Source organism: Copadichromis virginalis, linkage group LG16 (assembly GCF_057382275.1).
Source record: "Copadichromis virginalis isolate Kocher_CV1m ecotype Utaka linkage group LG16, C_Virginalis_male_GT1.1, whole genome shotgun sequence".
NCBI classification, from domain to species: Eukaryota; Metazoa; Chordata; class Actinopteri; order Cichliformes; family Cichlidae; genus Copadichromis; species Copadichromis virginalis.
The window spans coordinates 31,284,702-31,311,800 of NC_140633.1; the positions used below are offsets into that span (position 1 = coordinate 31,284,702).

The 27,099-nt window shown below is 37.3% G+C and overlaps 1 protein-coding gene and 1 long non-coding RNA gene across 2 annotated transcripts in view; one reads left to right on the forward strand and one right to left on the reverse strand.

Annotated features, from left to right (window-relative positions):
- thsd7ba (thrombospondin, type I, domain containing 7Ba) overlaps positions 1–27,099 on the forward strand; it is a 196,946-nt gene that overhangs the window by 103,654 nt on the left and 66,193 nt on the right. Inside the window, exons 9-13 of the mRNA XM_085434400.1 lie at positions 12,239–12,430; positions 14,123–14,354; positions 18,303–18,418; positions 20,242–20,374; positions 21,856–21,959. Of these exons, the coding sequence (XP_085290526.1) occupies positions 12,239–12,430; positions 14,123–14,354; positions 18,303–18,418; positions 20,242–20,374; positions 21,856–21,959 (777 nt within the window). The remainder of the gene's footprint in view (positions 1–12,238; positions 12,431–14,122; positions 14,355–18,302; positions 18,419–20,241; positions 20,375–21,855; positions 21,960–27,099) is intronic.
- Positions 2,178–3,632, reverse strand: LOC146691114 (uncharacterized). The gene is made up of 2 exons (XR_014915529.1): positions 3,231–3,632; positions 2,178–3,134 (listed from the first exon to the last, which is right to left on the reverse strand). It is a non-coding gene; the product is annotated as an uncharacterized LOC146691114 (long non-coding RNA).

The window sequence follows — 27,099 nt, forward strand, 5'->3', positions numbered from 1 at the left end:
TTGCAGTTAAATGCAAAAAAAAGGTCCTGATACTAACTAATTTGGCTTTTCATATTAGAATAAAACAAATGCATAATAGAAAATAAGTGTTAGAGGAATCAGGTATAAAGGATTTGTAATGAATAGACATGAATGAAAAAGTACAATATAATGAAAAATATAATTTTGATAGAAGTATGTGACACTGAAAGGAATCTATATTTACATTATTCAAATCTGCTTTCATGTGTTTATGAGACCACATAATAATCACACCAAGTAATGTTGGTACATTGTTTTTATTATTTGAATGAGTGATGTAAAATAGATGATTATAGATGGAACAAGTTTTGTTGCTTTGATTTTTTTTTTTCTTCATTATTTATTTTGTGCAAGCATCTTCCCCCTTTCCACAATCACATCCTGGTTTGTCTCTAGAGAGAAAATGTTCTTCATTTCTGTACTGGTAAAATTTAGCAGACCTTGAAGAAAGTAACTGCTAATTGCCAGTCTGGCTGCACACTCAGATTCATCAGATTCAAGCTCTGCGTCTAAGCTATTACACAAGTAATAATGATGGACATTTTGTCTGCTGGAAAAGGCATAAAGGCAGCTTCTCTCCTTGAAAAATGAAGTGCTAAATAAAGATTCCTATAGTCTCAAAGACTGTCGACTAACTGTATTTATTAGTTAATAATGTCAGAGTTAATTTAAATCTTCCTCTAGTCAACGCTTGGCCAACTCCAGGCCTTGAGGGCCGTTGTCCTGCAGGTTTTAGATCTCACCCTGGGTCAGCACACCTGAATCAAATGATTAGTAGGGGTGGGTTTTCATTATCGATTTATTGATTAAAATCGATTCTCACTTGGATAACGTGATATTGATTCATTAAAATCCTGAATCAATTTTTTTAATATAAATTTATTTTGCCCAAAATGCCAGAATCTCAGGTTTAACCTCACAAAATTTCAACAACCACCAAACAGCTAAAACAGTAAATGAGAGCGGGAACACGGATTCTGCACAAAGACGTAAACACAAAGTGTAGACCCGCCGACAAATCAGAATCAGTGAGATGTCGCCTTTCTCACCCGACGGCACGGACACGAGCTGAAAGCCGACAGCTCGCTGATTCGGATGTTTCGGTGGGTCCGCACTTTGTGTTTGCGCCATTTTTGCCCTGATTCTGAAGCTGCAGCCTTTATCTCTCTCCAATCAATATTGACCGAACCAGCAGCAAAAGAAGCAGCAAACTACGCTTCACATAAACATCCTCATGAATTCCCCTACATGCACAGCTCCCTCTCTCTCTCTCTCTGTACTTCAAGATCAGTTTCCCTTCTAACAATCTTTTTTCTGCATTATTCACTTGCTTGTTACGCACAAGTCTACCGTTCTTACAGCCTGTCGGACGCTGTTTTTTTCCCCTTTTACTTACTTCCGAAAAGAAAGCCTCATTTCTGCCGTTCAATACTGAACTAAACTTTTTTAAATTATGCAAAATAGCAAAATGCTCAGCCGTGTCTCTAATAAAACCTCTGTAACTTTGCTCTGCTTCACATCAGCAGCATCAGGTAATGTTCATATGTTCATTAATGGGTTTGTTTCGTTTTTGATCTACTGCAGAATATTTTTATAAAATCCCAGGCCAGGAAAATCACCTTCATGTTTTTCTATGTTTTATCCTCTACTTTGACACAAAGGCATCTGCTGTGACGCTCACACCTTTGATTATGTCTCCCAAGTGTCAAATTTCTTTTTCTAGATATAAAAATATAGAAATGTACTGATGCATGATCTGAATTATAATATGTCTGACTGTCTGAGGCAAAATTTCCCCAATTCAAATTGAATCGAATTGATTCAAATTGAATCGAATCAAATCGAATCGGAACCTTGTGAATCGGAATCGAATCGATTCTTGAAATGAGTGACGATACCCAGCCCTAATGATTAGTTCATTACCAGGCTTCTGGAGAACTTCAAGACATGTCGAGGAGGTGATTTAGCCATTTGAATCAGCTGGATCAAGGACACATCTAAAACCTGCAGGCCTTCGATGTCTGGGTTTGGATACCACTGATCTAGGTGAATGTAACACAGTAAGGGGAATTGTTGAAAAGAATATATCAATGGGCCAATAGGCTCGACTATAGGAGCACAGGGGTGTGTTCAAATGAGACACAGAGACAAGAATGTAACTCAAAAGAACCAGCCAACTTTAGTGACATAAACCATAAGGTTGACAAGCACAGGTTAAAGACACTTTACAATGGTAGAAAGGAAACTTACAAAAATTAAAAGAAAAGTAAAACACAAACTACTAAGCAATGACTTGGCCAAGTGTTATTTTTGGTTTTCAATGTTCGGGTTTCAATGCTCGGGTGCACCCTAGTAACCTGACTCCTTAACTCTTATAGAACAGATTACACAAATCCAATGTACATTCAAATGAAAATCTCACACTCTTTTCACATGTGGAGAATGCTCTACACAACAGCTCATTATTTAAAGTCCCAAATAAAAAATGTCCAAGGGGTAAAGTCCAAAAAATTCCCAGGGTGTGAAAGAAAATAGGGATGAGAGAATGTCAGTCAGTGGTCTTATGTATAACCAGCTGTGCGTGAAAGTGTGAGTGATACAGTCCTACCACACCGCAAGGTGCAGCAGATCATCAAGTGGAAAAGAAGCGAATCTCAGTCTCTCTAAGTCCAGGTGGGAAGGCTCGCCATCTATTTCACTGGAGGAATCCACCTCAGGAACAATTCAGCATACAGAAAAAACCTGACCTGTCAACAGACAGGGTCAGAAGAGCAATTCAAATATTAATTATGCTGTTCTAGCTATAATTCACAACTTAGGATTTTGTTTAAATCACATTCAACATAAATTTGCAATAAAAATACTCAATTTTGCAAAAATAAAACATCTCTCTTACACAAACTATGCATTAAACCAAGTAAAGTCAGTGCATATGCATATATGTCGCATATGCGGCAAGTATTAATCAAACAATTGAGATTAATTCAGTTTCTCAACGATAAAATGTGAAACAGACATGAACTAACTGAGACATACAACATGTGCTCACCGATCTCAGCGCATCACGGCCGAAGACAATGGCATAGTGTCTCTCGGTCGGAAAATGCAGGGCTCTAAATAACGTAATGTACAGGACATGTTGTTTTCTCTTTAATAACCGTAATACGACATGAAGGAAAAATAAACATAAGTTGCGCTTCAAGTGTTACCTTGCTTCTGGAAGCAGATTGAGATGAACTTCCAGGCAGTTGATAGCAACCAGAGCTAACAAAGGCTAACAGTTTAGCTCCACGTGGTACTTTCTAAAGTCACCAGAAAAATGCAGCATTTGCCTATTTACTCACTGCGGCTACTTCTAACATGAAAGTTAGCTGATAACCAGTGAACTTATGTGCAACACAGTTGGTTGCAACTTATATCTAATACTTTTTTCCAGCTCAAAAGCTTCAGTCTCTCTTTTCTCCTGCCAGCACGCGACTACCTCCACACATAGCAGCGAACACAGAGCACGTAGGTGGGACATACAGCGGCAGGCTGCTCTCCCATTGGTCAAAACATACTGGGACCTGTGCATTTCGATTGGTTGGGCAGGCTGTCCATCTCTCCTCATATCAGTCCTTAAAGTGGTACCCCCATTTTATGTGGGTTACATGAACATTAAAAAAAAATAAATAAATACTCAAGAATATTAGAAATCATAATAGTGGTTCTCAGCTTTAATCAGGCCTTCTGCTTCAGGTTTTGTTCTCATTTGACTCATATTTCTTTCAGTGTATGTGACAAGAGGGCAGACCATACAAAAGGTTCACTTAAATCAGCCTTGGCTAACGCCAGGCCTCGAGGGCTGGTGTCCTGCAGGTTTTAGATATCACTCTGGGTGAACACACCTGAATCCGATGATTAGTTCATTAGCAGGTCTCTGGAGAACTTCAGGACATGTTGAGGAGGTGATTTAATCATTTAAATCAGCTGTGTTGCATCAAGGACACATCTAAAACCTGCAGGACACCGGACCCCTACGCCTAGGTTTGGACGCCACTGATGTAGTCGAAGCTTCCGCTGTTATCGCCAATAAATTTATTATATGAAACAAAAAATAAACCTTACACAGCTGTGGTCAGAAGTTTACACACACTCGTCATGTCATGGTAGTTTTGGACTACACACGTTTCGTCTTTTTTAGCAGGGTCTTCTTTCTTGACTGGTACCCTCCCAGTTCATGGCTATGTAAAACTCACTTCACTGTGGACAGTGAGGCTGCTGTACAGTTGTTTGAACTGATGATGTTGGAGTCTCTGGACTTTCCAATTGTTCTAAGTATTGGTCAGTCCAATGAGTGCTATCAAACAAATCCTTTTTATGCTGGCACTCTGTTTTCAGGCGGAGAAACTACCAGTTGTAGTCAATCACGCCAGCTAATGAGAAATTAATAGGCCTTGGCCTTGTCAAGATAAACAACAGTGTAGCACTACTTATTGCAAATGTCAGCTGTGTATATGCATACGTTTGACACTGTGCTGATTATAGAATAGCCAAAAGAAATTAAAGCTTGCGCACCCAATTCTTGTTTTTTTTTTAAAAAACATTAAAAAATTGTGAAAATCTTGTAATTATGACTTTTCTGATTGCAACTGTATATAAAAGCAGTTAAAGCTCTTTACCAACTCTTCTTGCATCGATTTTCTCTCAGACTAAATGGTAAAACAATGAAAGACAAAACACAAAGAACATAAATAAAACTCATTCAATTTTTAATGGTTATAGATCAAGCAGTATATTTACATATATTTTCAATCAAAGCACACCAATCAAAGCACATGAAATCCAGCAGTGGAGGTGGGTTGTTAATGACATTACCTGCGGCATCTCCGGGTTCCTGTGGTGCGTTATAAAGAAACTTTGCAGTAGAATTTTCCAGTTCTTCTGCAGTCCTGTGGAGAGAGCAATGGGGATCTGGAGTTGAGGAAGTAGGAAGGTTTAGACCGACAGTGGAGAATTCCTGCATACGTATTCACTGCTGCCTGGGTTTCAATCATTTTTGTTCTGACAGGCTGAGATAGGCAGTGAAGATGGAGAGGCAGTAGTAACATATCAGCAGAGCTTAAAGGATTGTTTGCTATAATCTGATATGCTGTCAGAAACGGTAACCAGCTGTGATATCTGTAGATGCACATAAATTTTTTTAAATAGTAGCAGCTTATCTTGTAATCACTAAATCATAAAAACATTAGCTGACGTAGCTGTCTTTGTCTACAAAGGTGGTGGAGATTTTAAGGAACTCTTCTTTCATCTCTGATGTTGGAGCTGGATTTAAGAGTTATTTATGGATAACAAAGAGCAAGCCAGAGGAAAAAACAACAGACCATGTCTACTCTCCATCTTATCTTGACTCACCATATGATTTTAAGTGGAAGGTTGGAGGGAATTCACAAGTCAGTCAGTCAGTGCCCATTACTATGGTCTAGTTTCAGTGTCCCCATTGTAAGCTGAAGCTTTTCTTTCATTAAATTGATATATACATCATCAGGACATTATATACCACTAAACCTCTCAAATTTTATAACCATCATTTCTTTTTGTAATCTCTGCACATCTCAATCAATTACAGGAAAATATATATAATATAACCTCCGAACACTGTCCTGCTCTTCATTATTTTTTATTCCTTTACAGGGTTTTGGTCTGTGTGACCTTTGTCAGGTACAAAGAAACCTTGTTCATGCACATTTGCACATATGTATACATTGAGTATAATTCAGCCAATTAGGCATTCCTGGCTATTAGACGTCACATGTGCATGCAATCAATCAGTTAATGAGTCCACTCGAATCGTCAATGACATCATCCAAAACCCAAATAACATTTAAAATCACCACCTGATTTGAAAACCGAACCATCTATATATATATTCCAAAATTATCACTTAAACTAAGAAAATTATGACAATTATAAAATAAAAGTTTACAAAAATATTCATACTTTGGACAAATCAGTGTTGTATAACATTTTACCATATACAGTATACAAATCCCAAATCAAAACAAATGCACTCATTAAACTGTTCATCATTCAATCCTTTGGGTGACAATATCTGCAAAGTGAATATCCAAAATGCCTCTCTTCTCTTCAATAATAAATCAATATGAGTATGAAACCATAGAAAAAAGCACTTCAATTTTTTGTCATCAGATTGTGTTTGCCGTGTTTTTAAAAAATCTACAAATAAACTGCTGTCAACTCCAGTAACATTACATGAGCAATTAAAAAGTTTCAAATGAAGTCTTTCTTACATTTGACCCAAGTTTCACTTTGGAGAAGAGGATAAATCTTGTGAATAGGGTGGCTGGGTTTATTTCTGTTCAGCTAAATAATAAGTTGAATATTATGAAATTCAGTGATGTGCCAGATACCCCTGAGATTTGTAAAAAGAAAAAAAAAATTCTCCCTGATTGAGTGAGCTTTTTGTTCCCGTTTCCCAGCATAAAGAAAATCTGCATTCCAAGTCTGAGGATGCATGAAATTGTGTGAGGAAAGTCTAAGCCTATAGAGAGCATACAAACTGCACTTTTCTGACTAAGTTAATCTGATGGAGATTAAAATGATTATCTAGGCTTGCTCAAGCAATCAAAGGAAAAAAAAAATCCTATATCACCTAAATCGTGTCTTTGCCATGGAATATATTCTATTATGGCAATAATTTTAGGGCAGCAGAAATCATTTTGGTATGACTGAAGTAGAATTAAGTGATACAAGGGTGGTCAAGGACACTTTTGGGACTCAACCAGACAGATGCCCAGAGGGATAACCATGTGGTGAAAATAATAAAGCGCTGTTGTTTACTGATGAATCATTTTGGTGCATCACATACTAAGATCATGTATCTAGATATGTTTTATTAATGCGCTTTATCGGATATCTTGTATTTCCCAATTCACTTGAGGTTAAGCAGATAAGGAAACAGAGCTGAAAAACCCCCACAGAAAATGTTAGTGGCTGTATAAGTGTTAAGTTCTATTTGAAGTAGCCATGTAATACCGTTATTTTCACAATCAGTATCATATGTAGAAAGTATGTTTTGGTGCTAAATTATACACCACATGCTAACTGTATGCCTTAATATTTCTGTGGCAGGTAGGCAGACAGACAGATATTCCCAGTATAGGCTGAAAAATTATGCAAACTCCTAGGTTAATTATATTAACAAAAGCTAATTGGAACCAGGGGAATCCAATCAGTGACGCTAGATTAGAAGTGTAGGTTAGGGATACTTTGACTTCTAAAAATATTTAAGAGTTTGACTTTAGTGTTCACGAGATTTTGCTAATAACCCATGCATATAAAATGATTCTGTGTAAGCAAGGATCACTGTTTTTAAATAAAGCTAAAAAAAAAAATGAGAGTCTGAGACTAACTGTATTTATTTGTGGGACCAGCTACTAAAAGTGTTGAAATTCTATGTTTGTTTGCACATAGCTTATTCCCATTGTGTTTGTTTATGCTTATTTGTGACCTGTCAGTGGAAGCAACCAGTCACACTGGTTTAACACTATTTAATCAAAAATTGTTAATTCTTCATTTTTTCTTTTAAATAGTGCCAAATGTACATGTGAGTGTATTCATTTATTGTGTTCTACATTTACTATTTTGTGTTTGGCTACAGTTACTACTGTATTTATGTGTTATTTACTGAAAACTACTTCAGCAAAGAGATGTGATAGCTTCACCCTCTAGCTTTTTGGCACAGTAAACTTGTTCTGACAGCTCCCACTAATTGCACGGTGACCAGAGTAGTCGGTCCAATTTCTCGATGTAACCATAGACCACAGTGTAATGCAGTGCACCTGTGACTGGCAGTTGACATGACCCACATACAGCAGATCTTTGCTGCGTATACTTAAACCTACAGATGAACTGACATTTCTGACCTAATAACTGAGCACAGTGGTCAGCATCATTCTGACTCTGCTTGCTCAAGTGGTCAGCAATATTCAGGAGCTATGTTTAGGAGAAGTGCTGAAAGTGACTAACTTTTGCTGAAATGCTGAAGCTACACGTTTAACAGGCAGGTAAAGCACAGAAAATAATTAGTGACCCAGGGTAGTTTGTTGGATGCGCACAGCTATTTTATCCAATGCACCTTGTTTCTTTTGCCTCCCCCCAGCTCTACTTTAAAAGCTTCCTCCACAGATTGGATATGATTATTAACTTTTAAGCAAAGGCGAGGACTTTTTTTCAGTATCTACTAGAATAATAACAATGAAGAAATTAATTGGTGGGTGGGCGAGCAGAATAGAAATCATGTGGAAATTGCATGCAGGAGCCAGTGATATTATATCTGAGTAAGAGCCCCAATTCCTGTATTAATAATGCAAAAGGACCCCTAGGGCAACCATCTATTTGCAGAGCACCCCCACACACACAAGTAGTCTCATACATACACACTCACACATAGATACAAATACATTAGTTGTGACTTTGGATTCATGTTATCATGTCATTTCGCTTTAGGCAGTGTTTTCAAGGTTTTGTGAGTCTTTTGTTACTTTGTTTGCTAATACATGCATTAAACCCTTTTGATTTTCAAGCAGAAAGATTGTTGAATTACTGATTTTCCATTGTTTATAAAAGCACAGTAAGTAATTCCACCTTTGGCAATAATGCATCTGTTTTAATCAGTTTTTAATAAGCCTGGAGCCAGTGTCATGCTTTTATATTCTTTTTGTTGCATTAGTTTGATTTAAAACCTAAAGTTGGGAATGTAAATGCATCAAAGCGCCCTTGTCAGTGGCCTTTCTGCAAAAGTTTTGCCCTTGTAAAAATTAGTAGACTTAAGTGACCTCTTGGTATTGCAAACACCTTGATTGCACAGACTTGTCTGGTTTTAATCATGCTGCTGTCTGCTATCTACTGATAGATTCATACTCTTGTCCATGCTGTTTAACAGAAATTCAACTTCCAAACTATATAAGACTTTGTCCATGCTTAGAATAGGCAGATATGATCCTTCTCTACTTGTAAAGCAGTGTAAATTGTATGTAAATTATGTCACTGCCCATAAAGGTAATAGTGGGTGGAAAAACAAACTGTTGTTCTTCTGCTCTTTCTCTAAAAGTAGTAAAAGCAAAAGAACAAACAAAGAATATTTATTTACTTTACTTTAAGCTAAAACTTTTTGCTTTGCATTTTCCATTTAAAGCTCTTTTTTTTTAAGTACCGCCGTATATCATTGCCCATTTTTGCATTTCTAGTGTGTATTGCTCTAAATGTGGGTCAGTGAGGTTGATTCACTGAAATCTATAGTGCATGCCCTGCTCTATTTTATGCTGTCTTTGCATTTAGCATGCATACCTGAAATAATCACCTGGGTAGGAGTCACTGCGAACCAAAACAGTGACAATGGATTCCCACACAGCTTACTGTCAGTTCAAAACAATCGCGTTAAAGATCATTGTAATTTGTGCTGCAGCCTCCAAAGCTTCTCTGAGTTGTTTAAATATATATACCATCGTGAAACCTATGTTCTCGTTACTTAAAATTTTACTTTTAGTTGAAAATATAATTTTAGTGAACATTACAGTAATAACCATCCACCATCTTTCCACTTGTCCAGTATTATAAATATACGTCTCGCTCTACAAATGTTTATGCACATTTTTTTTGGAAAAGTTTGCATCTTATGCCCACTTTGATCTGTGCTAATGAAAGTCGTAATGTATCCCACACTGTAGCCTTTGGGTCATCGTTACATTCAGCTGATTTTTCTTTAACTCCTGCTGTATGCACATTAGCTGCTTTGATGGTTGGAGATCTCTTATGCTTTGACTTTATGGCCACAAAGTTTCCAAACTCCCCGAGGGTGGGTCTTTTACATTTTTCTTATGAGGCAACATCTAAGTTTGCATTCTCTATGTTTACTGCCCTCCTCTGAATCAAGGTTGTTTGCTTGATTCAGATGAAAAAAAAGAGACAAATTGATGACAGATCTGCCCTGGGGTTGTTATTGTTAAACTATATTCCGTGATCTAGTGGCAGGGTTCAACCAAGTTAATGATTCTTCTCTCTGTGAGTGTATATCAGAAAACAATGCTTCAGCAGCTGCTGGCATTGTTTTGACAACAGGATGACATTCCTGTTTCTGAAATTGATCTGTCTCTCTAGGACAGAGACCTTGGAGAAATCTATGGCAAACTCTTTTAAAGCTCCAAAAGGAAATACAACCATATGTCTGGTTATCTATATAGTAGTAGCTTATGTGCATAGTGTTTAACAAGAAAGCTATTGTTGTATTATGTTTAATCTACAGGTACCTTTCAAGGTGCTTAAGGACGCTTTAAAAGATGCAGTAAAAGTTCTTCTCGATGGCTATTGTGCAATTTTCATTTGATAAATGACATTCTCAAAACTACTTGTTCAGTCTCCATGTTATCTGGTGACATCTGCATGTCATTGATATTGTCATGCAGACGATGTTGGAGCCACTTGTCATGATGGATCAAGCAGGTTTTCTTGTTTTTATTTTTCATTCTTTGATCTTATTGAAAACGAGTGAGAACTGATATGCAAGGTCATGTCTTTTTCACTTTTATTCCCAACTCACCTTTTATGTTTCTTTTTCTTTCTTTGTTTGCTTACTATTTTTGTGACTGTATCTTTGATACTATTCCCATAACCATGATGTTGCAATACAGGAAAGACTGCACATGCAACAGTGTGTGGCAAATAACAATGCAATCAACAGTCCTTTCTCTATATTTCTCTCTATATAAATCTATATAAGAATCCTATTTTTTTTTTATTATTATTATTAGTCCTTTATTTATCCAGGTAAATAACTCTCGTTGAGATTAAAAATCTCATTTCCAAGAGAGACCTGGCAGATATTTGGTAGATATCTTGAACTGAGGCATTGTATATGAGTCAAAAAAGTGGAGCCTTTTGCATTTTGTCTGCCAAATCTTGCAAGAGTATGCAAGAGTATACATAGGCAGAGTACACCATTATACTGACAACATGGCAGTCTAGTGACCAGTATTTTGACCATCTTGTTTGCAAAGAATGACTCAAGCCAATGACAGTTTCAGAGAGTTGAATATTTACTTTTGCAGGTAATTCATTTTGTGGCTTAATAAAATTGCACTTACTGTACTGCACACCTTAATGATGGTCCAAGACGTATTAAAGCAACCTAGATAAACTGTAAAAAAAATGGAGTAAAGATATAACAAAGTAGAAAGAAATTGCTCTTTGTTTCCTGTGGCTGTTTCATTCGTAAAAGAAGAGTTAACTAGCAGCTGCGATACATATTTCATAACACGAAGATGAAGGCTGAAGGCTGAAGGATAGCTTTTAAAACTAGCTCAGAATACCAATGGAGTGACCTTACAATTTCTTTTGATGAAATTAAATTTGTGTTTGACAGAACACTTAGGAGGGATGCCCGCTTACTTGCTTTTACTATCTGTAACATGGTCTTGGCAAACTTTATCAATAGCACAAAAAAAGAATTTTAGGGATTAATTTTGAAGAATGAAAAAAGTCTAAGTGCTCCAAATTGCAATAAACACATCATCCTCCCCTATACGTGCATTGCCATGTGTTCACATTCAGAGCTGATGTAGACATGACTTGAATTTGTCACAGAGTGAATGTAATGGTATCAACATGTGTCAATTGTGTCAGCTAGATCCAGCAGGATCCACTTATTATCTTGTCCAGTGTCACAAGTGCACGTCTGGGTGTTCTTCAGAGATAATTCAGGCCTAACAAAAATGGTAAAACTGAGCACAGAATATAAAGTAGCTGACCAAATAACACATTATGTGTTGTACTTCATGTGAATTGCATTTATACTTTCATTCAGCATGATGAAAGATCTGGTATCCTCTGGAGGGGGCTGATGTATTAGGAGCGCAGTATGTTGTGGGTTCATTTACCTCTGCATTTAATGTGAGCAAGACCAGGCTTTAAGGTTTTAATCTGATCAACCCAGAGTCATAGGGCCTTGGGTTATACCACTTTCTGCTTCTAATATACATTTGTTATTTGATGTATACTTCAGCTGGGATTTCATTCTAGCGCCAGTGTGTTTTGGTTTAGTTTGCACAAGGTTATTTCCCTATCTGATAGCTGTTAGATCAAGATGAGATACTAAGTGTAGCGAGTGTCAATTGGATTATTTGAGCCTTTAGGCTGATTTCAGTTATCTTGCCTTTTTCAGGAGAAGATGTGCCCGATGCCTACTGTGTGGAAGGCCCTCCACTTGCAGAAGAAACCTGCGAAGTGCCCTGTTCTGCAGACTGTGTGGTTGGCCCCTGGTCCTCCTGGTCCACCTGCTCACACAGCTGTGCCAGTAAGACGGCAGAGGGTAGACAGAGCCGCACTCGCACTGTTTTAGCCATCCCACAAAAAGGTAATCCAAAATTCCCTTTGATCTCTTTGACTCTTTCTCATCTAATACTAATAAAGAACTTCTTTGCTTTGTTTACTGGAGTTATTTTTAACTTGGTTTTACTTTTAATGAAGCTAGATTTTTAAAGCTGATATTAATATATGGCAAATAGGTAGAAAAGGTTTAGATTATAACTGTCGTTAACATGTCATCTCATCTGAAATACTGCAGAAAAAAGGGCAGAAGTAACAAGAAGATGTATTATATTGTATTATTACTGTAGTTGTTGATAATAATGTATACCTTTCGGTATCTATGAGGTTCAGTACTACACTGACTGGATGACAGAAAGCATGAAAACACTGATCTTTGGAGATTTTAAGAAGTAGCTTGTAATTACAGATATAAAAGAAAAAATCCAGTAACATTTTTATTAGCAGGGAGCTCAGTGTCTTTGGGATATAGTGCTATTGTTAGAGGGACTCAAACTGAGGAATGCCACGGCTAACACAAGACTAGACTCGGCAAATAAGAAGAGTAAATATTGATTGAGCTCGAACCTTTATCTGGGTTTTTTTTGTGTGCGAGTCTCATTTAGTCGTTTTTCATGTCACAAACATTTGAAGTTTGAGTTGACCATTCATTATCAGAGACTCTTTTCTTCCCAACAGTGCTTTTCTTACTTTGTGTTGTGTTTTCAAGTCAGTCAGCAAAGCCTTGGCAGCCAGCTAGCAGCCATTAATCCCTGTAACTAAATGCATATCTGCAACAACAGCTGATGAAAGAATTTCACAGATTAAGCCAGGTTCCAAACTATGTTGCTTATTACAATGTTACTGGCTATCAGCTTGCTGACAGAGCTGATGTGTGTGTGGGTATGTATACATGGGTATTAATGCTGCATTTGTGTTTATAAGGATACATTTTTGTAACAGCGTCTGACAGAATACTGTAGAAGCCCTGAGAAATACAAATTGGACTGGAAGGTGTAAGTATATACAATATTTGGTTGTGGTTCAGCTCATCCTTACTTTTCTATAAGTCACAGCACACTACTGTTCCCTCTCCAGATATCCTATTTATCATATTTCATCAACTGAGCTGTCCATGTTTTACCTCCATTTCAACCAGAGAGTCTCTGCCCTGACTACTGTAGGCCCAAAACAAAAGTAAATTACCACTGTGAACACCACTGTAAACAATCCTTTAGCCAGAAAGCAATGATGCATACATAGAACTCAGGTATTTTACATAAACTGTAAATGAAGAAATGATTACTTTGGAGGTTTTATATCTATATATACACATACACTAACCAGGACACAGAGCATAAACATTGTTGTGCTTTGGCAGTCAATGAATTACCAAAGGAAGACTTTCACAGTGGCCTTGCTGTGACTGAGTTTGTAATTTGAACTTCTAGAAGTTGAAACTTGAAAAGTGCTTGCTCAGCTAACCCAAAAAACAAATATTTGCTACAGTATGTTAATAAACAGCTCATGGTAGAGTGATAATATTGGCACTTTTTTTCCTTCCATTGATCAAATACATCTTGTACTTTAAGAGAATCCATTAGATTTGTTTTGGTCAAATCACATGTACTCTGCACAATAATGAAACTGTGTTGGAGTGATTTAGTGCAGCTTTTTCTGAATGCCATGTTGTACATTCTGTGTATTTCACAATTTTCTACTCTTATGTGTTAATATGCAGATGGAAAAGCTTGTCCAGCGGGTCCAGCTCTGGAGCAATGGAGAGTCTGCAATGACCATCCTTGTGTGGTATTTCACTGGGAAGCTTCAGCATGGGGTCCATGTATTGAGGATACCTCTATGGCTCTCAATGGAACCAGCCTCCAGAATGGGACCATAACCTGTGCTGTCGGGGTTCAGATCCGCAAAGTCATCTGTGTGAAGATGAATGCTGGTCCAGTCGTAAATAAAAGGTGGAGTCTATGCAAAGTATTTGATATATGGACTTTTTTGAATTTTATGTACTCTGATTCAGTATTTTTCTTTGTAATGTCACTTTTTTATATAGAATTATATATCCAGTCATTTGAAAAAGTAAGTACAGTGATGTGAAAATGCAAAAAAAAAAAAAAGGAAATCAGGAAGGGGGCAAACACTTTTTCACGCCATTGCACATCAAATAGACGTTTTTTACCCTTTTTTAAAAAAAATTTTGTTTAATTTTAATTAGCAAACACTTAACTCACTTATACATAGTGTCTATATTCTCCATAAACAGATGTCTTTATATAGATTTTCATAGGACAGCTACAAAATTTGGTTTCTCTTGTAGTCTGAGTTCCATTGGCCCGTCACATTTGAGCACTTGAGTTATATGTAGTTCTTAGTGTAGAGCAAAAGAGTTACTGTATTTCTTAATATGCAATCTTGAAACTAGCAGAAATTGCCTGTTTATTATGTCTGCATTTATGAATATTGAAAACAGGAAGTCAACTCTTTAATGGAAAAAATATATAAAAAATATATATATAATAATTTTTATATTATTATATATTTATATTATATTTTATTTTATATTTTTTTCTATATTATATAATGTCAATGCCGTTCGTTGTCTTGCTTCCATGTTGTATCAAATCCTAACACAGCATTTCAATCGGATTTAAATCTGGACTTTGACTGGGCTTTTTTATCCTTTGTGTATGCTTAGGATCATAATCCTTTTGAAAGATGTACTTCTAAGTTCAGCTTAAGCTTGTAGTGCGGTGACCTCAGATTATCCTTAAGCACTCGTATAAGGTGCAGAATGCATAGTTGAATCAATGGCTGCAAAATACACAGTCCCTGAGGCCGTGAAGCCAACTTAAACTGTAACATTTCTATCCCTATGTTTCACATTGGGTATAAGGTTCTCCTCCTGAGAAGCTGTTTTTTGGTCTTTGCCAAATAATAGGGTGCTGATGAGTAATTAACTGTGTCATCAACATATTGATGGATATTCACGAGACTTGTTATGAGTCACAATTTGACCTCCGTGCATTTGCTCTTGAACAAATGAGGTGAATATGTGGTCTCAGCCCCCCACCTGATGTTTATGGTAATTAAAATTAAAACTTGAAGGGCACTCATTAAGGCCACTAGCCATGCTACCCCTCTCCACTAAGTTACATGAGATATTTTTCAAATTATACAACGTATATTCTTCAGTTCTGGGAGATGACTTATTTTGTCAGTATGAAAATTGCACTTCTGTATCAGAGTATCTTTTTACTGTGCTGCTCTGCTTATTTTTAGCAGCTGAAAATAGGCCCTGAGAGAAATGAATGCTAAATTATAGGTGAGGAGAAAAGGAGCTTTGTAAAATCAAGGGGAAGATGGGATGTTTCTCTTACAAAAAAAATCACTTAAGAACACAGTCTCCATTTTCCAAAACCGCCTTACTTGTAGATATCTAGCGTATGCTTTTAGTTACTAACAGATGACCCAGAGGACTTGCTTCACTGTGAAATAATATCCCAGAGTTTTGTGTATTGAGGTCTGGTTTTATCCTTTTTCCTTCTGTGTGTTTAGTGTTTCTTTTCATTTGTTTTTGTGAACCAGAGATTCATTTTGCTTCTGCTCCACCATTATCTACTCCTCTTTCAGCAATACAATATCAAACTCTGCTAAGGGCTTTTGTGCTGTCACTATAATGATGTTATAGTGATCTTCACAGCAGGAAGACAGATTTATAAATAATTCACAAAGATTGCTCTTCTTTAGCTTGATGTGCTATTGACAGGGCTGTAAAATAGATTATGTAGAGGCTTTTTTTTTCTAATGCTTGTCCTATCTGCCGCCACAGTAAGAGTCAGTTTTTTAGTGTATTTATGCACCAAAGTCTGGTCTTTCTGCCATCTTTCCAAATTATGCTGTGACTGTCTGACTCTATCGAAAAACGCAGATTTGACATAAATTATATTTATACCCAAGACACATTCTATACGTTCTAACAGATTATGTTCTGGATTAAAAAAGCAAGGAAAACTGAGTAGGTAGGCGAGCTGCAATTCTGCGTTAACCCCTGTTTATCTCAAACTCTGATTTCTGAATTGTTAAGCTTTGAGTTGGAAAATGTTTCAGAATACAGCTGTTGCTGCTCTGTTTGAAGGGTCACTTCAGTCAGCAAACATCGTAGCATTTCATGCTGAGCAGTAATCTCAGCAGTGAGCAGTGGCTCAACAAAAAGATTCGTTGTTTTTTTTTTGTTGGTATCAATACAGAGCCCCCAGAAAAACAGTGTAAATAATAAAACTGACAGTGATGAAACTTCATACAGTACACACACATACTATTAATATTATTAATAATGATGAATAATGAATAATGATGCTGAACACTGTGGCCTTGACAGTGAATCTAACTCCCTCATTTTGGGAAAACCACACAATATACCCCAGCTGCTCTGTTGCGTTGTCATGCCCTCTGGCATACATCACTGCAAAGGGAGAGAGAGAGAAGAGTAGGGATAAAGCTGGGGAATGATGGGTTTTATGTATCTTTCCCCCTTATGCTTTGGCATACTTTGATCTCATTGCTGTGCGTGCTGGATTTTTGCAGTCAGTAGGATGTGGCGCCATGCTGGGTCTCTAGTGAGACCTGGATCTGGTTGTTGGGCAAAGGAAGTCACTGGCTCTGAAACAAAATGTGAAATTTCATGTGTGTTTGTGCATTGAGGACAGGAGTTGGCTGCTGGTTGATGAAGACATCAAAGCTTATGAATTACTTGATTTTACATAGCTGCATTAATCCGCACCAATTCAAGGTTGCACGACACACAAAACACAACACAGCCAGAGGGCTGTTACAGATATGTTACACAAGAGATGTGCCAGCATGAATTAAGACAAGGAAATTGTTAAAAGTCGGTCAGATGCTCATTAAAACCTGGTAATGATGTGTTTGGTGTAGCAGGAATGATCTATTGGTAAACAGTTTGCATATCCTTGTTTCTCAGGTTAATTAGCAGCCGTGTTTGATTGATTTTTTCCCCTGGAGCACTCTTTCGCTTGTCTTGTTGGTAACAAAAAATGGCCCTGGCGGCTCTGTATATGTAAAATAAATCCACTCACTGGGACATTTAAATTGATCATAAATTTGTTTCCACTATTTATAGATACATTGCCATTGCTGATATTTTGTTGAGATTTTTAGTTCAAAAAATATTGCCTACATACTGCCACTAGGGGCGACCGTGGCTCAGGGGGTTGGGAAGCGTATCTGTAACCGGAAGGTCGCCGGTTCGATCCCTGGGCTCTCTGTCCTGGTCGTTGTGTCCTTGGGCAAGACACTTTACCCTACTGCCTACTGGTGTTGGCCAGAGGGGCCGATGGCGCGATATGGCAGCCTCGCTTCTGTCAGTCTGCCCCAGGGCAGCTGTGGCTACAACCAGTGTATGAATGCGAGAGTGAATGAATAGTGGTATTGTAAAGCGCTTTGGGTGCCTTGAAAAGTGCTATATAAATACAATCCATTATTATTACTAGTTGATGCCACTGTGGGCTACAAATCTAGCATAAAGAAATATTGATTAGTCTAGTTTTAGTAAAACTGGGATTTAAAAGTGAAAATGCACTGTGAAGCATGCAGGCACTTTGTAGGCTTGAATTTTTTTTTTTTTAATGAGTAATATTTGTAGACTGGGAGGCAACTGAATGTGTGAGAACACTGTAAATTTCTATATTTGTGTAGCGTTTGCTTGAGCATGCAGGCAGAGGCACATGTAATCAATCATGTTTTCTGTAGGGAGATGTGTGATGTCAAGGACAGGGCATTTGTTTTACTGCGCTATCCTCTTACTAGTGAGACCCAGGACGTTTATCATTCATCACCTGGGGGCTGAAGAGAATTTAAGACCACTGTTTGTTTGTTTGTATGTTTAGATGTTCAGATTCTTCCCGTCCGGAAACCGTCCGTCCTTGTTTGCTACCCTGCAAGAGAGACTGCATTGTGACGCCTTTCAGTGAATGGACAACTTGCCCATCAACCTGCCTTCCAGGTAGCTCACTGACAGGATTTTCTAGAAATTTATTTTACAATTGCCTCTCTAATAGCTTAAGTCTTTTTAAAATTAATCAGTATCCAGAGTAAAATCTTTTAAAATTGGTAAATTATCAATATATTGGGATTGAATATATAAATACCTTGTTTCAGGAGCACAAATAACCTATTCAAATAAAAACACATTTCATACTTTCACAATAGATAGATAGATTATAGATTCGATTATAAGTAATCAGTTGATTACTTATAATCTATCTAGAAACTGATTTTAATTTGACATCAGTGTATTCCCAAAAGGTTGATTCTGTTCATCTGGACGTAACGTTTTCTGTGGGAGAAACGTTTCATCATTCATCAAAGTGACTTCTTCAGTCTCAGCTGACTGAAGGTTTCCCCAACCTTTTACACAATAACTGAACCTAGCCCACTGAATGAGCAATGGGCTGTGAGGTCAGCTCCTTGATCATTAATATGCAAATTGTCACCACCATTGATCAACAACTACTGATCAAAGACTATTGATCAATGACCATGAGTACCATTCACAGAGAGTTGGGGAATGGCTGCAATCACTGCATTGTAAAATGGCGAAAGATGTACCCTTAGGCCCCTCCTCGATTCAGAGATGGTCTTTCCCTTTTCATGTAAATAGCCTCCTTGAATCCCTGCTGAAACCAGCATTCCTCCCTGTCCAGGATGTGTACATCCTCATCATTGAAATAGTGACCACTGGCCTGTAGATGTAAATAGACTGCGGAGCCTGATGACGTTGTTTGGTTTGGTCTGAAAACGCTACGTCCAGATGAACAGAATCATTCTTTTGGGATTTACTTACCTGGATGATTGAGCATGCATCAAGACACATCAGTAGATTGTATAAGGTAAACTTCAAGAAGGTATACATCACTGTATATGTTATTCCTTTAAGCCTGACCTATAAAATAATTGCCAGAAAATTCAAAATTAAATATATATTTTCATACATGGGTTTTACTTTGTATCATAGTTGCTACATACAGAATTTTTATTTATTTCTTCATTCTTGCAATGAATAGCTTGAAAATGTAATGTACGATGCGATATATTCAGATTTTTCATTGAAAAAACTGATGGCGTAAAAATCTCAAGAACTCAAATATGATGCACTTGGCTTCACATGCTTACAATGATGGCAAGAGGCTTCTTAGAAAAATGTACAGTGCAATACACGCAAAGTGTTGTCAAGAATTACATTTAATTGTAAACAACAGTTTTAACTGTCCATTACATTAACCTAGCACATAGAGAGAAAAGAATGGATATTTAATGGGTTTCAATATGTGTACTGTAATGTCTCGGAAATCAAAAAGTATGTAATTGTTTTTAGAAGAATTGAGCAGGCATCTCATCTGTGTAAATATGCTGTAGTCCATTGGGTCTGTTGATGATGTAATCTCTTTCTTAATTGCACCATTTTCAATGTTTAGTAATTAGTGCTGTGTAATGGGCCTTGGAGCCTGAGCCAAATGAAGCCATTACAGTGTGGTGTGTCCGAAAACAGACTGCAGTGAAGTGGAGGACATCGCTGCTACAAGGGCATGCTAATCAGCATCGGAACAATTTCGAGACCACTTGTTTTTTTCCCCTCTTTGAGATATTAGAGCACAGTGGTGATATTGATGCATCATTTATTTTGCGACCAAGACATTTGTCAGGCACTTGTCTCGGTATCATTTTACATCCTATTCCTCCTTGGAAATGTTCACTTAAATTCAGCTGTGCAAATAATCTGTCATTGAACGCAGCCTTTTTGTGAAGATTATCTTTCATGTTTAACAGAAAATGCAACCGCTGCCACACAGTCTCGATACAGGACCATCATTCAGAGGGCTGCTAATGGAGGTCAAGAGTGTCCCGACACACTTTACGAAGAGAGAGAGTGTGAATCACTTCGTGTATGTCCAGTGTATAGGTAAAAGCACTATTTATAATGAACTGCTTTCTGTTTTTAATCCAAGGACAAGTTAACTCAGCTTATTTGCCATATAAGAGCACACGGTAAGAAGTGAGTGAGCTATTTTTGAAATCATGACTAGGGTGCATTATTAGAGTTAAATGATGAAGTTTAAATGGCACAAGATGGAAGAATAAACAGGTAAGTAAATACAAATTCTGGTTTATATTCAGATGTTACGATACATGTTTAAAAACACATAAATATAAAATTGCAATTTTGAATGATAATATGATACTAACACAGGTTGATAAAAAAAAAATTTCAGCTGCATGGGATAGTTTTGGTAAATATTATGTTTTTTACGGTGCGGAATGCAAAAATGATCTCCATTTCCCTTCATCGTGTACAGTTATTTGCAAAATATGTGGAGTTTAAATTTAAAAAAGCAATGAAATGCATAATTTTTTTGAGATTCTTTACCTTTCGCTATGAACAAAATAAACCTGTTGGGACACGATCATCTGAGCTCCTTACACCGCCAAACTACCATTTCGGTTGCAGACCTGTGTAATTACCTGGGAATGAGCTTCAGCTATGTAACATAGCCACAAGCTTTAACATCAGAAACTTGATATTTGACATTCACTAAAGGAGTATGACTGGTAAAATATGTGTTCATCTTCATTTGCTCTGCTTGATATGCTATATTCCTTAAAAAATCTAACTATTCATCTGTGTTTTGAGTACAAGGCCAACCTGTTTTCGTCATAAATTCTCAAACTACTACCATGTCCCAAGCTTAGAAAAAAAAAAAAAAAAATACTGTTTATAGAATCGCAGGACAAATACCTTAAAAAACAAATGACATTACAAATGTAAAACACCTTTAGAGAAACATTTACAGCTGCTGGCTTCATGGTCTTACTTTTAAGTAATAGTCTCATTTGGAGATACTTCCCAACAATGGCTGGATGTCTCAGCTCAGTGTGATGCTTTCAGATTTGTTGCCAGTTTGGTTTCCTCCAAAATCTGCTCAGATTTAAACTCCTTCAAACACCTATATCTTCATTTCTTCAGCATACTGCTCCGTCTCAAACACCACTAGCAATAGATATGCTGGAAAGTTGTTGGCAGTTGGCCTGGTGAGGTACATGCACTTCACAGTAACCATTCATGTGCAAGAATGAGCATTTAACCATAACACACAGTTAAGCGTTTAACTGAGTTTTTCTAGTATTTAATGTGAATTCATGTACCTAATTTGTGACCTTCACAAACTGGACAAATTCAATGCCATAATATTTTTATTTTCATTGTAAAATCAAGAATGGCACTCACTTCCATTTTTCCACATTCAGTGCTGCCTGTGGTCCAGTTCACGGCTACAAACTCGCACTTCTGAGAAGAATATAATGACACCTTTAGCATTTCTGTACTTAAAACTGTAACAAGCCGCTGCCAGCCTAAAGTTCTTCTTCCTTCGCGTTTCGGTCTAGGTGGAGGACGCACAAATGGAGCAGCTGTTCTCTAGTTCCTGAATCTGTGAGACGTGGGCTGTCGGGACCAGGAGAAACGTGTGGAAAAGGTTTAGAAACAAGAGGCAAGTTGTAGCCCTAAATCAGTGCATTCTCTTCACTTTATATTTCCCAGCTGCTACCATTTCACCTATTTTCAGCGTTGCTCTTCCATCTATATACCATCTTTACTTAATGAGACCTAATAGTCCTTTCTGAACTGCTCCTCTAACAAGCAAATGGCAGAAACGTTAAGGAAGACAGCAATTTGTTCAGTGAATATCATTAGATGAACCTTTCTGTGCTTTCTTGACAATTTCATCATGTCACTAGTCTCTTATTAACGTACGTAGCAAGTCCAGCCATCACGGGCTACTTAGTATTTGCTTTAATAGAAATGAAAAGCCAGAGCTAGCACCATGCAGACCCTACATGCACTCATATGTTCTGACTCACAACTTCAAAGTAGACTCACAACTGAGTGCATTTTATGTTGGATAAAGTTTTGAAGGTTTCATAGCTTTCTCTGCTTTTCTAAAGTCAGACCGAAAAGAACCTATATTGATGCAGTGCATCAGGTTTTTTCTTCACCTTTTTGCTCACCTTTAAACTAAAAAAGATGGACATTAAAACGAGGAAACTATTGTGTAGTTTATTTGTCCTTGTCATTATGTCATCCTCTAGTTTACACTGATTTTGCTGAATGCATTCCTATTCTGTTTGCTGTTTTTCTTTTATTTGCAGCCAATCAAATCTTTTAGAACATTATATTTTGTAATATCTGCAAAATATCGCATGCAAGGCAGAAAATCTCAAAGTCACAGACTAATAATAATTTTTTTTAAAAGATGTCCTTCGTTGTTTCTATACTCGAGCTATGGCTCTATTGCCAATTACTTTGCTCCAGTTATGCCACAATTTGACATTTATGTGCCCTCTCATTGACTTGGTTAAGCCTAAGCTGAGTGAACGTAGCCTCTGAAATCTTTGTTGTTTAAATCCTACATTTAATTTCAGTGTTTTTACCAATTGCAAATTTCACTCTCACACTACAGTTTTTGAAATGTCACAGGTATTTAACTTGGCTATCAACTAATCATATTCAAATAGGAAGCTCTAAAGGTCAATGAGGCTTGCTCTTAACCTAGGAACACTGCAAACACTTTTCCCATCTTCATCGAAAAGTCATAGAAAGTCACTTGAGAAATGTCAGTTGTAATTATACTGCTACGTAGAAATCAGCGATGCCGAGAGCAGAAATGCTATAAAGTTCTCAAGGCAGTAAAATAATGCTCTGAAAACTTCTCTTGAGCCATATAAGTACATTAGAACAGCCGGTTTCGGGAATGCATCAGGAAGCTGCTTGCCTTTAAATGAGTGCAAAATGATTCAATTAACACCTATGGCTTTTTAATAATTTGAGCCTGTAGCAGTCATTTCCACAGATCCTCTGAGAAGCATAAGGATGTTCATCAAGGATATGACACAGGAATCTACACAGTCCAAAAATCACACAACAAGCTAAGAAGTGAATTTTTCAGCCCTCGGGCTGTATTTAGTAAGATTTGTGGCAGGCGGTTTTCCTATGGAGAGCAGAATTACTCCTACAACATTATTAACATTATACAGACTCAGATTTTGGTTGCAATAATATGAAGAATAGGGGAAATATTAGTTTTTAATTAAAGCCTTTTTGGGGTGTAAAAATATACACGTTTTTATTAACTTATTTATTAAGTAGAGGTTTAAAACCTTTGAAGGTCCATTCAACTTGAATTGTTCATATACATTTTTTCAACATAATCCATGACTATAGCTAGAAGGTTGAGATGAATTGGTAAGGCATGACCCTAATACAGTATTCAACTTTGAATTATTTCCCCCAGACTTGCTATTAATTATAGTTGCTCACATCCTGTTGTAAGGGTGTGAGAGATGAGATGATAGCTACTTCAAATGCTTCTCTTCATTGAAAAATTGAATATGAAAAGTTGCAACATTAGTATGTCAGACCTTGATCCTCCTTCAGTGCAAAATCTAGGCTGGCTTTTAGCTGCTTGTCTTTGGCTTTCTTCAGCAGCTTGAAGTGAATCATGTTTCCGAATACACTGTATGGACAAAGGTATCAAAGTCATCTTTGAATTGAGCTGTTTTCAGATGCAGTGCCACACGTGCTTAAGATCAGCTGCCTAGCCACTCAGTCTGCTTTTACAAGCATTTGTAAAGGAATGGATTGAACTAAAGATCTCACTGAGCTCATTTGAGCATGGAATTGTAATAGGATGGAACCACAAGTCAGTTTGTGAAATTCCTTCACTCCTAGATATTCCATGATCAACTGTAAGTGGTATGATCACAATGCGGAAGCATTTAGGAACCATAGCAACTCAATATGCTTCTCAGTACTGAGTGCTGAGATGCGTAGCGCATATGTGCACTGCATGCTAAGATGAATTGTGCATATCAGGCTGCATCTTTGCATGATGGTAGTTAAGCAGATTACATATAAGAGTAACTGTCGTTTTTTAACCTGTTTACCAGGTTGGTCAACAACTATGAATGTAATCCTATCTTCTTGACAACATATGTACTGTTTAAATGATCAGCATAAAATATTAACATTGCATTGTGCTTCTACCAACTAGCAATGCACTATGAAATTTGTCCTCTGTTCTCTGGTCACGAACAGTCCATAGTGTTTTTTTCTAATCTGACACGTCAGCTTTCATATCTGTGATAGTGAGCAGCAGATCACAGCACAGTAAGGCATAGATTTTTTTAAATCACCAGAATTCAACTCTGCTTCTTATTGTGTTACCCATTAACATGTTTCCTTTTAACTTTATATCTGTACATCAATGAAATATATTTGCTTTAAGGTAGATGTAAGTGTATTAAACAGTCAATTATGCACTTAACCTTGGGTTTATCTCATATTTCTTTGACTTAATTTCTAACACTGAAAAGTAAAAACAGACACACAATCTATGTAGAAACCACTATTACTTTCCTTGAGATAGGCAGCATTTTAGTTGCAGTTGCCTCTACTGGGAGAAAGAAATGTTTTAATACAAATACCGTGCAGCCTCTGGAAACTGACTAGTGATGATAAATGTCACTATGAATAGTTTAAAGACGGTAGAAGAACAACTTAAAGAGCAACCAGGGCTTTTCTGCCTAGTCAAAACCAGTCAAAATGTTGTGAACCTCAGGCTCAGAGCTTTACTATGAGATTAAAATAATAGTCAGAATTTGCAACATATTGGCTCTGTAAACCTCAAATCCAATCACAAATATTTCCTTGCCTTGGGTAAATACTTCCATGTCCGTGTGAATCTGGCCTCATGCCAGATTCAAGGCATGTTGCATGAATGCTAATGTCTCATAATGTGCAGAACGAGGAGAGGTTTGTGTTATACAACTAACCCGCTGAGGTGCTCGCAGATAAGAGGCATTACTAAATGAAAGATCTGACAAGATGAATTAGAACCTTTCCAAATAAAATAAAAACACTAAACGAAAGAGAACACTTGACTGCAGATTACCTGTGTGAATTTGTAGCTGATAACCACTAGAGTGATCTGTTTGTCAGTGCATATTGCACTACATACTGTGTCTAAATTCAGCCAAATTTTGTATCATAACCAGCTGGATATGTTATATTCCTCCCTGAGTAGAACTGGAACCGTTGTGAGTAATTATTCAGTAGAAAGTGAGTCATGCTGATGATCTTTTGCTCCAGGAAAGATGTGACTTAATGGCTATGATGAATCCAGTCCACATTACTCTTCACAATGCATTATACTGAAGAACATTATACAAGCAGTATGACTGAATTAAAATGAAGATGTTTGATGGTGGATGTGTGGGCTGGATATATAATGCATTAAAAACTTTGTATTAAGTAAAGATGTAAAACATAAAATCTTCTGGATTGGACTGAATAAAAGAGAAAGAAATGTGATGTTTTTAAAGAATCTCTTTTACCTTCAAGCTCTTTGGGATTTTAAAAAGGCAGAATATTATGAGGTGCCGTAAGGGACATTATTACTGAAACGCTCTCACACACAATACTGAAACGCTCTCACACACACTACTGAAACGCTCTCACACACACTACTGAAATTTTAGCTCTCACACACACAACTGAAACGCTCTCACACACACTACTGAAATTTTAGCTCTCACACACACAACTGAAACGCTCTCACACACACTACTGAAACGCTCTCACACACACTACTGAAATTTTAGCTCTCACACACACAACTGAAACGCTCTCACACACACTACTGAAACGCTCTCTCACACACTACTGAAATTTTAGTTCTCACACACACAACTGAAACGCTCTCACACACACAACTGAAACGCTCTCACACACACAACTGAAACGCTCTCACACACACAACTGAAATTTTAGCTCTCACACACACAACTGAAACGCTCTCACACACACTACTGAAATTTTAGCTCTCACACACACTACTGAAACGCTCTCACACACACTACTGAAATTTTAGCTCTCACACACACTACTGAAACGCTCTCACACACACAACTGAAAAACCAAGTCATTTCAGTTAAACAGGAAGGCATTTCAGTTAAACAGGAAGGCATTTCAGTTGAACAGGAAGGCATTTCAGTTAAACAGGAAGGCGTTTCAGTTGAACAGGAAGGCATTTCAGTTGAACAGGAAGGCATTTCAGTTGAACAGGAAGGCGTTTCAGTCGAACAGGAAGGCATTTCAGTTGAACAGGAAGGCATTTCAGTTAAACAGGAAGGTGTTTCAGTCGAACAGGAAGGCGTTTCAGTTGAACAGGAAGGCATTTTAGTTAAACAGGAAGTTAATTCTTGACAAGGAAACTGAAGGAAAAAGTGTTAGATTTCAAACAAACCACTACACAGATGTCTACTCAGCAACCTGTTAGTTAGGGGTGGGTTTTTATAATCGATTTATTGATTAAAATCGATTCTGGCTTGGATAACGTGAAATCGATTCATTAAAATCCTGAATCGATTTTTTAATATAAATTTATTTTACCCGAAATCCCAGAATCTCTGGTGAAACCTCACAAAATTTCAACAACCACCAAACAGCTAAGACAGTAAATGAGAGCAGGTACGGCTTGTGCACAAAGACATAAACACACAGCGCGGACCTGCGGATCAGAATCAGTGAGATGTCGCCTTTCTCACCGACAGCACGGACACGGTCGGGGCTGA